The sequence below is a fragment of the Carassius auratus genome, unplaced genomic scaffold (assembly GCF_003368295.1).
Source record: "Carassius auratus strain Wakin unplaced genomic scaffold, ASM336829v1 scaf_tig00215261, whole genome shotgun sequence".
In the NCBI taxonomy this organism is placed as follows: domain Eukaryota; kingdom Metazoa; phylum Chordata; class Actinopteri; order Cypriniformes; family Cyprinidae; genus Carassius; species Carassius auratus.
The window spans coordinates 14,121-26,474 of record NW_020528011.1 but is presented as its reverse complement, the minus strand read 5'-3'; the positions used below and the strand labels follow the sequence as shown (position 1 = coordinate 26,474).

General features: G+C 39.4%; 1 protein-coding gene across 7 annotated transcripts in view; it reads right to left on the bottom strand.

Annotated features, from left to right (window-relative positions):
• The window catches only part of LOC113094095 (1-phosphatidylinositol 4,5-bisphosphate phosphodiesterase beta-4-like), a 66,186-nt gene extending 55,059 nt beyond the window's left edge, over window positions 1-11,127 (bottom strand). For 2 of the 7 annotated variants that reach the window (XM_026259751.1, XM_026259754.1), the window contains exon 1: window positions 10,756-11,067. Coding sequence is in view for 3 of the 7 variants with exons in the window: in XM_026259747.1 (XP_026115532.1) it covers window positions 9,818-9,903 (86 nt within the window). In the remaining 4 variants the exon portion in view is untranslated. Of the gene's footprint in view, window positions 1-9,817; window positions 9,940-10,755; window positions 11,068-11,098 lie in introns of those variants that run through there. The other 5 variants (XM_026259747.1, XM_026259748.1, XM_026259749.1 and 2 more) reach the window with 4 other exon arrangements.
• Window positions 11,128-12,354: the final 1,227 nt, after the last annotated feature.

The following is a 12,354-nucleotide window of genomic DNA, read 5'->3' as shown; positions in this document are numbered from 1 at the left end:
ATTTTTAAATCAGACATTGCATTACCATGTAAATGGTACATCAATATAAGGTAAAATGTTTTCATTCATGAAATATACAAATTTAAGTTTGGATCGTGCACTATAAAGTCTATGTTCAAAAATGTGAGTGACAGTTAAGGGGTTAAACAGAAATATCTGCAGTGGATGTTGCTGCTTTTCGAAACAATTGTCCTGTGGTATGTGATTTAATCTTTTCAACTTTTCTTTCTCTTTGGAGTGTTACACGCTCTCGGTGCATAAAGAAGATCTGTAAGTTGCAAAGACTAAAGTCTCAATTCCAAAGAGATATTCTTGAAGTTTAGAGTCAACCACACCCCCTGAAAACACCTCGTTTAAACACACCTCCAACATGTCTACATCACTGTGTGGGAAGATTTACAATATGCCGGCCAAATTTCACGCAAAGAAAGGAGGGCGTAACTTTGATTCTCTCTGTACCCCGCTGGCGCCATGGTGGGAGGACAATGTTTTTGTGAAAGCAAAAATACTTAGTTTCGTCTTCCAAAAGGAGAAATCGTGTTTTAGTTGGATATGTAACAACACTGTTCCAGTAATCATTCAGACCCAAATTCAGGTGTTGTAGCCATTTATGAGGACTGTTTTCCTGGGAGAGTAGCCCTACAGCGTCGGCTGGTTCTGACTCGCCCGTCGAGAGTTATTCATGTGGTGATGGATTTGTCAACTGATGATTCAAAGTTTAAGCAGTGTAGAGTAGAGCTTGTTGTTTGGTTGTTCTCCTGATCACAAATGCAGACAAGGTTCCTCACTGTTAATGGGATTTATTGTTTTTGTCTTCTCTCACCGGTGATCTGATCACAGTACGGTGTGGGGCATTACATTTCTGTCACACGCTTGAGGTATTCGACCAATCACAAAGCACTGGACAGCAGGCAAATCACAGCAAACCTTACTTTTCAGAACGATGAGCTTTGTAGAAATATGACGTGTTTCAGAAGGCGGGCCATAGAGGAGAAACAATAATGTACAGTATGTGAAAAATAATGTGTTTTTTTTTACCTTAAACCACATAAACACATTTCATTACACCAAATACACAAAATAATGTTCTTTTTAGCAACATCATATGGATTGATTGGCATATGACAATTCCGCTTTAAATTGTGTTCTACATAGCAAAACTCATGTTCTGAGAAAATACTTTTGCATGAATAATGATCATTGATTTGAACTAGACTTCATCTGATGGCTTTGGAACATATAATGACAGACATAAGGATGTGCTCACTGATCAAACAGTCATAGTTAGAGCATGTGTAAGGCTTGGAAGGCTTAGCCTTTCCCTGGCCACGGGAACTTGGGGGAAAAATGCCACTAAATTGGAATAAAATGCCCCTGCACAAACAAATTAAATCTATTACGTCTGTTGCTAACAAAGTGAAAATAAATAGACAGTGTTGATTGCGACCTTAAATTAAGATCTGCTCATTTTTATAGTGCTGCACATTTTAACCAATCACACACAATTTGGTTAGGCTTAACTGCAATGGGCAATCACAAGCATTCAGATGAGTCATGAAAACTTTGCTGAAACTTATCAGTTTTGTTGAGTGTGCATACGTTCTCTTTCTGAATTCCGGACTCTTTGTAAGATTCATTTCACAGTGTATATATATGTAGTGATTATAACAATAGTTTTTTGTTTAGTTTTTTGATTCCCTGTTTGAATAACCATGGAAAGGAAACTTTTATAATGATCAATATCTAATATTTTTAATAAATTGTAATCATGTTAAATACAAATTCTGTCCCAACACATTTTTTAGCCTACATGACACCCATCGCTGGTGCTTGCCTAAAAAGACTGGTTTATGATGTTTAATACATTTGGCTGCTTGTAGCCTTACCCTGGAGTTGGTTCACTTCCTGCCGAAGCAAACAGACCATTGGCTGGTTCGAACAGCTCTGATGACCGTACTCTAGAACCTCTGTTCACAGGTGTCACACACAGACAGTAGCCTAATGATAACCCCTTTCATGCACTTCCCATTTTGACAAACACCATATTTAAAAGATAGAATTTGAAAGATAGAATTTGAAGGAAACTCTAAGATATACACGTTTTATTTTCAAAATGTTTTGTTATTTACACGGTGAGTCAGCTACTTACACTGCAAAAAAAATAAAAGGCCTTTCCTTTTCTTTTTCCATAAAAATATAGATTATGAACATATGAATATTATGAGCTTATGTATTATGAATACATATTATGAACTCACTATACACTACGCACTCATACACTATGTACTCAGTCATGTAGTGTATGAATTATATAAGGCTATTTTGTCATTCATAATTTGAGTCTGATAACCCCACCCCCTTCTCTACATAATTAAAGCTGCGGCAGTTGAGTGTATGAAGTGTCCAACATTCCACACTTAATTTTTTGGGTTTTTTTTTGAAGTGCAACATCCGGGTATTTAAAGTGCACTTTCTATTTTTGGAATTTTCAGTGTGAACGCACTACTTGCACTATTCATACTAAAAAACGTCATAGAAAAGTGCATAAGTACGCAAATTGGCATGCACCTATTGAGTAATTTTTGCCGGTTCGTCTCAATATGAAAATTGACTGCTACAAATAGATTTTCCAAAAGGCTTGCACTGCACCTTTAAAAATTAAAATGCAGCAAGGGTGTTTTTATATGAATGTGTCTTTGAAAAGAACCGAACATCTTCAGAAAAGCTTTGATGTCATTTTAATTTTGTCTTTCCTGTAATACCTGATGAAGCATATTTGATTACAGCCGTTACCGGGAAAACCAATAAATCTCCCGTTGCAACAGCGCCTCCGGCTGGCAGAGAATGGATTTGAATTTTCAATCAGCCCATCTCCAGCAAGGTTTTAGTGTTGCACACATTTTTTCAGCAGTGACTCAGAGCACTTTTCATATTTTTTTATCTGTAAGAATGATCAGCCTATGTTATAGTTTAAAGCTAAAGATATTTATATTAATAAGGTACATCTGAGATTATGGATAAATACAAATAAAGGATAAATACAAATAAAGTTGACTATAAAGTGTATTTGCACTTATTTGTTTTTATTTCTTAAATGTTATATAGGTTCAAAAGAGAGGGGGTTTCATAGGCTTGACAAATTATTGTGTTTTCTGAGGCTTTTTAAAATATTGTTTATTTCAATATCAGAATTCAATCATACTGACTGAAATTAAGAAATATATCATGATATACATTTTGGCCATATCATCCAGCCTTAGATGCAACAATATTTTTAACTAAATCCTAGTATACAAGCATGTGAACGAAGAAACTTCTAGATTATTGCAAGACACTTTATGCCAGTGTTTCCCATACATTGACTTATTTGTGCCGGCCCTCCACAATATCAACACTGACAGCCACAAATAGATTTTCCATAAAGTATTGCACGTTTTAAAGTCACAATGGGGAACGGGCATTATTAAATAATTGTATCTTTTTTTAAGGGAACCGATTGTCTTCAGAAAAGTTTTGATGTAATTTCCATTTAATCTTTCCTATAATGCCTGCTAAAGTAGCATTCATGAGCGCATTGCTGTTTTGATTACAGCAGTTACCAAGGAAACCACTGTTTTTGCCACTCTTAAAGCGCCTCCTGCTGGCAGAGAATGAATTTGCACTTTCAATCTGCTCGTCTTCTGTTTTAGATTTACATTATATACATATATATTTTTCCCAGGGGAAGTGGCGCCACACATAGAGTGTAAGCCTATGGGAAACACTTTATGCAAAACACACGATACAGTGAAATGTTAGCATAAACTACAGCCAGTTTTCTCCTTCACCTCAAGACAGAGCGATAGTTTGATAACATTAAACAAGTGTGATTTGTTAAAATGTTTCCATTTACACGTCCTCATAAATTCCTCTTTGCAAAATTGAATAAATCTGGTTTTCAATTCCCACACTATATGCAAATTTAACCAAGTTCACACCAACGAAAGCAACAGACACGTGCTGCATTTTATTCATCATCAGCTAATTTCAAGCATCAGCACTGGAAAAGATTAAGCTAGGTTTCAAAACCTCAAATATTTTCCATTATACCGTTCCTGCAGTATGTTCTGGTTTCCAATGCTTCCTCAATGACTGAAAGAGTAGGAGTCCATCAGACTGAATGCAGTGTAGAGAGTAACACTGACCCTCCTCCTCCTGTTGGTGCGAGCGAGCGGTCAGTCAGTGTGTGTAGGATGACCGAACTTAAGACCCAGGTACACTTCACATTCAGTGTCTCTTTCCATCTCGCACACAGACACATGCACACAGCTTTCAAATGTATATACTCAACCGCAGATGAGAATGGACCATAGACTGTATAAAAACATGGACGTAGTGTCCGTGACGTCACCCGTAGACTCCTGAAGTGTGTTTTTAAAGCTTAAAGGGGGGGTGAAATGCTATTTCATGCATACTGAGTTTTTTACACTGTTAAAGAGTTGGATTCCCATGCTAAACATGGACAAAGTTTCAAAAATTAAGTTGTACGTTTGAAGGAGTATTTTTGTTCCCAAAATACTCCTTCCGTTTGTCACAAGTTTCGGAAAGTTTTTTTCGAGTATGGCTCTGTGTGACGTTAGATGGAGCGGAATTTCCTTATATGGGTCCTGAGGCACTTCTGCCGGAAGAGCGCGCTCCCGTATAGCAGAGCACTGAGAGCACAACAGACTTCACTGATCAGAGCGAGAGCGTCGCCAAATGTCACAAAAGAAGTGTGTTTTTGGTTGCCAGGGCAAGACAACCCTGCACAGATTACCAAAAGAGAAACAGCATTAAGGGACCAGTGGATGGAGTTTATTTTTACAGAGCATCAACGGAGTTGTGCAAGTGTTTGTGTTTGTTCCCTGCATTTCGAAGATGCTTGTTTTACAAACAAGGCCCAGTTTGACGACGGATTTGAGTATCGTTTATTTCTTAAGGATGATGCAATCCCAGCGAAAAAGGGTCACGATTGTGTGTTGGAACCACAGGCGGTGAGTAAAACTGCTTAAAATATCTCTGCCTCCTTGTTAGTGCGTCCGCCTCCCATCGGAGACCGGGTTCGAGCCCCGCTCGGAGCGAGTCGTTGCTGCTGCTGCTCTCGTTCAGTTTCAGCCTTCACAGCTGTCACAGCTTCCAAACGCTCTCAACACAAAAGCCTACTTGCGCTCGTGATTCTTTAGCTCCTCCCACACGTCCACGGTTTTTTCCGGGAAAAATCGGTACAGACTGTCTTTCGCTTATGAATATAATAAAACTTAATACTTTTTGGAGTTATGAAGGATGCAGTACTACTCTATAGGTACTCAAGATTAACAGGATATTGAGTGAAAACGAGCATTTCACCCCCCCTTTAAAGTGTGCAGAGCGGGCCTTCGCCATCTTGGCAGCATGACTCTCCCGCCAGCAGCTGCAAATCCCCTGTCACTCAAGAGGCCACGCCCTTAATTATGCAGAACTTTAAGTCTTAATATAATTTAAATGAATGAGTTATAAATAAAAAATCACCCCCCTCACAGTTGTCATGAAGGGCAAACTTAGCTATATATACCAAAATCATTTTTTGCACCAGTCTGTAAACATGTTTTTTTTCTGCTGTAAAAATGGGCATTTTAACATGGGGAGTCTATGGGATTCACTCCCTTTTGCAGCCAGCCTCAAGCGGCCAGTCGATGAATTGCAGTTTTAGTCCTTGTTGGCTTCACGGGAGAGAGAGCGGGAGGTTGCCGCTTGGCGTGGACGGATGAGCTCAATCCATGCAGAGTACCACGGGGTGCACGGCTGTGCAAGAGCCCTCTTGATGATAAAAATAACGTAAAACTGACGGTGCGCGGATAGTTGAAAAATACTTTGGCCTTTACGCAATCAGCCAATGGCCATTTTTTGCCTCATTGCAACTCTCTGTTCTGGACTTGCACAATGTAATTTATGTGATAATATGAAGTATATTAATGCCTGTTAACACAAGCCAGAGACGCTGAAGATTGACGCAAAGAGAAGAATACTGCAGCAGATCACTCACTGTTCATGATGCACAAACTATGGGAAGAAAATCCTCAATGATTTGGGTTTTTTTATGAATGTGCTTCTGAGGGGAGCTCACTGTCTTCTGAAAAGTTTACGTGCTATTTTCTTTCATCTGGTCTCTGTATAGTTCATATTAAACCTTTGTTTACAGTGGTAACCGAGGAAACGCTGTGTCTGGCCTGTATCTGTTCCAGAGGCGCCTCCTGCTGTCAGAGATTGATTCTGCATCTCATTCTGAGCTCATGCAGAGAAAAACAGTTTGTTTCGTTCAGTTCAGACATGTAGTATAATTTCACAAAACTTGTTAACACATTTCAGAGTAACAACAATAGTGTGATATCGTGAAACGGTATGATATTTTTGCTTAAGGTTATCACACTGCGTTCAGGAGGGTTAGATCTGTATTAAACTCCCTGAGCAATGGCACACTGGGTTTAATAACCCAGAACGAGCCGCTGTGATTGGTTCACAGTAACACAGTTTAAGGTGGTCAGGATTCAACCATGACTAATGCTAGTCCTCCAAGATAATTACACCCGATACTTGGGATCGGGATCGGCTCCGATATCAGAATTTTCTGCGGATCAGGTGTCAGTCAGACGAGACAGTTCACTCAAGTATACATGAGTATACTATTCTGTATTTTTGTTGAAAGGCACAAAAATATTATAAAGCACCAAAATGTTTTTGTGCACGTATTTTAAGTGTTCTGAAGCTGTTCCATAGTTCAGTGTGAGCTACAGATTAATACTGAAGTCATTAAATTCAGTTTTCATAAACTCTTCTCTCCGCTGCGGCTGTCTGTCATCCTTCGTTCATCGATCAAACTGTGTGTCCCATTCAGTTACTACAGTCAGAACGATGAAACTCTTCAAGAGCACACAGTAACTGAGGTTTAAAACTGTTCAAAGAAAAGGTAATTAAACTAACGCACAGATTTAATACACTACGTATCAATATCTATTCTCTTTGTACTAGTGATGTCTGGTTTGTGAACAAATCGTTTGATTTAACCAATTCTTCTTAGTGAATCGGTTGAACCAGTTCACCAAATCAGACTGAATCGGTTCACGTCTCCAGCAAGCATTTATCCACAAATTACTTTAGTTATTTACTTTTTTTACGTGGCTAACACTCCCTCGGAGTCGAAATAAACCACTATCCCGGAGTAACTCATGTACTCAAACAGTACACTGACTGAACTGCTGTGAAGAGAGAACTGAAGATGAACACCGAGCCGAGCAGCTTGTGTGTTGTCCTAACTCTTCTCTGTAGACTCGGAGGACTGCACAGCTGCACACTGGGACTCTGTGTTGTTTCAAGCTCATCAATCTGAGCACAGGATGTGCATAAGCACTCTGTGATGGTGCCTTTAGTATTTATTATAATATTTTTCTGTGTAAAGATTATTAATAGTCTTTCTTGTTCTGTCCTATCTATCATTTGTTGCTGCCTTTATTACTGTGCTATACATTTAAAATAAATGTCTTTTATAGTTCTATATAAATGTATATACTTGTTTTTTTCATGAATGTATTTTACAACAATACAGAGAGCAATGTGTAACATTTTACCAGATTTGAGACTAAAGGCCCGTTCACACCCAGCACGATAACTATAAAGATAACGATAAACATAAACATATAGTTCTAAAAATCGTTCTCAATATTAAAGAATAGCAGAGTCCACACTACAACTATAACGATAAAGGCATAGAGAAACATTATCGTTGGAATCATTTTCAGAATGATTTTTTTCCAGCTGATGAACGCTATATAAACATTTACATCCAATCAGAATCCATCCTGCTGTAACGAGCTTGAGGATTTAAAGCGGCAGACGCACGTGCGCTCAGAATAAACAGACGATATCGTTTGCTGGTGTGGACGCTAATATCGTTATGTTTATAGTTATCTTTATAGTTATCGTGCTTGGTGTGAACGGGCCTTAATTCACTTGTATTGGTAAAAAAATATATATTTAATTAGATTTGATAAATAGAGATAAATAGATAAATTAATAAATTGATAAATAGAGAGAGAGAGAGAGAGAGAGAGAGAGAGAGAGAGAGAGAGAGAGAGAGACAATGAAGTGAATTTGCCCTCTTGTTGTGGGGAAATGTAATGTAGTGATTCAATATTGATTAATAAAAGTCGTATGGCAGCACCGACAAGTTTATGAGCTTCTAAATGTTACTTTTTGCACAGCGCGATCTCAGATCTTTGTGTGAGAGCAGTGTGTGTGTGTGTGTGCGTGTTTATGTGTGCACATGCATCAATTAAAGCAGCGCATTAACGCTGATTACACTTAACTGTCTGTTATTAAAAAAAAAATTGAAAAGTAAAAAAAAATAGAAAACACTTCATAAACTATTTGACTCAAATTGTTTTTTTATTGTATCATTTAATAGTATGTACCATTTAAATACAGAATACATTAAAACCGGTTGGCACAGTGGATAACCAGAAAAAATAAAAATGGCACATCATGCTGAAAAGGTTGCTACCCCTGATCTACATTATCTTCTGCTGCTGAATTATCCACTAATCTAGTTTATAATAGTATTTTTGTCAGATTATTATTATTATTTTTTTTTCATTTGTTATTTTTCATTAAAATTAAGTTGTTCATATGTAGTAGATTGTGTTTAACACACAAAAGAGTGATGATCAGGTCAACAAAGAGAAGTATAGAAATTCTACATTGATTTAAAAAAAAAATGCGCTGGTATCGGATTAGATCGGTATCGGCAGATACTCTGAATTTTGGGAATCGGATCAGTTATGAAAAAATGGTATTATTGCATCCCTAAAGTTAACCATGACCACCTTCAGCTTTGACCTAAACAGCCTGATTCAGCTAATGAGGAACCATGTGCTGATCTAAGACACTGAAAAAAACACGGTTTTTATGCCAACTCAATGAAGTTAATGCGAGTGTGAATCATGCTGAAGCATTGAGCACAAACTCACTGGTTGTGCAGAAAATGATTTAAGGGGCGAGCAACATCTCGGATCCTGTGGAGACAAGCTCAGAGAGGCGAATGAAGTGAAAGCACACAGAACGTCGGCCAGTCGACCCGAAGAAAACTGGCAACTGCTGCATGAAAGCCAACGTGAACAATAACAGCCAGAAGCCTGTGACTCATTGTGTTTGCATCTGCCTAATTAAAAAATAATAGTGCATCTTCCCTACAGCACACAGACGGACGCATGAGCACCAGAACACAACAGAGCACCACACAGGTCTGTTTACATGGAAAAACTCTTTTCACACAACTGTTCAGATGGAGCTTCGACCCTGAGGACAGTTTGATCAGGAACCCGTCGGACCTCCGGAACCGGCTTCAGCGGAATCAGGGATGCAAATATCTGCCAAGCAGCTTATTATTCCTGCTATGTCTGATAACAGACATGGCGGCCGATATTAGGAAAATTTTAGTAAAATTAGACATTTGTCATGGCAGGTAACAGTTTAGTGCTTCTGAAAGCTGCTGCAAACAAAGACAGGACTGAACACCCAAGAATGAAGTTTGATGTCACAGAAGAGTCGAACACATACTATGAGCAAACCCTGCGCTTCTCAAACATGATAAAACATAAACCTCTATAAGATGACATGATGAACAAGTCAAATCCTGCACACAAAATCAATCTGTCATTTCATGCTCAGTGAACCATTAGTGCTTCAAATCACACACTAACAACACAACATGATACTGCCACATTACACAGAGTTCAGAGCACATCAGCTGTTTGAATAAAACACGTACCGAATCAGGTCCGTCTCACAAGAACCTAAACACAGCGGAGACTCAGGATCTACAGATCCACAGTCATCGAGAACATCCCAAAGCATGAAGCTGAAAGGAACGTCCACACCAGAACACTCTTCATGACTGAATAAACATCGCTCTACCTGTGTGCTCACGTGGACAGGTGTGACGCCGCACTGATCACACATCACATCACATCACATCACATCTGAACCTGACAGCTTGAGCTGATAGAAACACATCCGGCATCAGAATCCGTCTTCACATCACAGATCTTGAGTGTCAGGCTGGATCTTCATTCAATGCCTGTAATCCTGCCTTTACTCTTTATTTGGCATTGTTATTATTAATATTGTATATTGAGGCATTGAATGTCAAATTGTGACTGTAAATATGAAATAAGGTACACAAGTTATGGTGTAAATATATAAAGAGATTTGTGTTTCTTTTCAGATGCTACATTTTGAATTTAGGTATATTTTCATAACAACACTAATGTATATAGTTTTAAGGACATTAAGGAAAATTATTTCAAGTGACATCCCTGATAACAGAAGTTCATTTATGATAAAGGCACAGTTCATCCTGAATTACACGGACGACATCTAATAACACACACACACACACACACACACACACACACACACACACTACATGCACAAGCACATGCACACACAAAAACAAACACACACACACACACACACACACACACTATATGCATAAACACAGACATAACCCACGGGTGCTCGAGTTCTGCAGTGAATGCACAGCATGCATCAGATCTCAGATCCATACAGAATGCATTACGTAATTCTCAGTATTAGCGGCACAGCTGTGATGATGGTCTGAGGAAAACATCCGCTAACGGACGGAAGCAGCGCTGCGCGACACTGACAGCTCAACAAACACCAATCTGTGAACACATGCAGTCTTACCGTTCACATGCTGGACGATCAGAGAAACAGCGGCGTTAGCAGCTAATGTTAGCCCGAGAGCTAAGGCCAGTTCACTGTGATCTCTTCACAGATGAACACACACACACACACACACATTCGCCCTTCCCTACAGCTCAGTGACGCGCGACGCTACCGTCATCACACCCCAGCGCGCGCCCGCGACATTCCCGGGAAAACAGAGAATTCCCTGCGCTCGAGAAGAGGATGAGGAGGATGCTGGATCTTCCTCAGCGTCACACAGGCAGCCCCGTAGCACTGCTGCATGCACACACACACACACACACACACACACACACACACACACACACACACAGAGACTCACTCGCGCAGCTGCATCACTGTCCGCGCGCGCGAGGATCCCTGCAGGAGGAGGATGATGATGATGAAGATCACGAAGAAGAGTCACACCCTCCTGATTTTTTCCCCTCTCTCTCTCAAGTCACCTTGACTTATATAGCGTTTTTAACAATACAGATTGTGTCAAAGCAGCGTTACAGTATTAATATGAAAAAGTGTGTCAATAATGCAGAAGGACAATAGTGAATTGTTAAAGGCAGTTAATTTAATTCACTGATCTATCTATCTATCTATCTATCTATCTGTCTATCTGTCTGTCTGTCTGTCTGTCTGTTTCTGTTAACCCTTTCTAGCTGAATCTCTTGTTTGTTGTGCAGCAGATTTAATTAGTAAACTGGGCGTTTGTTCGAGTTTCAGTGAGTAATTAACGTCCACGAACGAAGTATCAGAGTGAAGAAACTCTTTTGTGAATTTGGTATAGTTGTAAGTTACTGCTCAGATTTACTGTGAATATTTACATGACTCCTCCCACTAACCCCAGCGTCCAGTGAGCATCAGCCATGATCTGACAGACGGAATCATGGGAACCATTTACATTCACAAAATCATGATGGTCAACACACAAACACACACACACACACACACACACACACACTACTGACCTACAGGAGATCAAACACACACACACACACACACTATTGACCTACAGGAGATCAAACACACACACACACACACACACACACACACTTCATTACCTAAATGACACAAAGGCTTTAGGAGCTTTTCATCAGATAATTCTCCATCAGATGTGTGTGTGTGTGTGTGTTTATCCACCATCTGGTAATATGAGATTACACGTCTAAATCATTTGCAGCATATTCAATAAAAATCTTCTTATAAATCATCAGGAAACCTAAAAGCAGAGATGATGGACAGTGACGGACTCTGAGATCGTAACAAAGAAAGAGCAGCATCAGAACTATTTCTGAACGATGATCTGTTTATTTTTATGTTGATTATATTTGCAGCTGAATTCCTGTCGGTTCACATGTGCTCCAGTCGCAGCGACCGCTGGGCATCTGTGCATAAAAACATGTTTGGTAACTGTTACCACGGTGATGATGGGAAACAGACCACAACCAATGCTCTCTCTCTCTCTCTCTCTCTCTCACACACACACACACAAAAACACGCACACACTCTCTCATGCGCACACACACACACACATTTTCTCTGCACATGAAGCCAGCTAAATATCTGTCCATGACATCTGCAGGACAT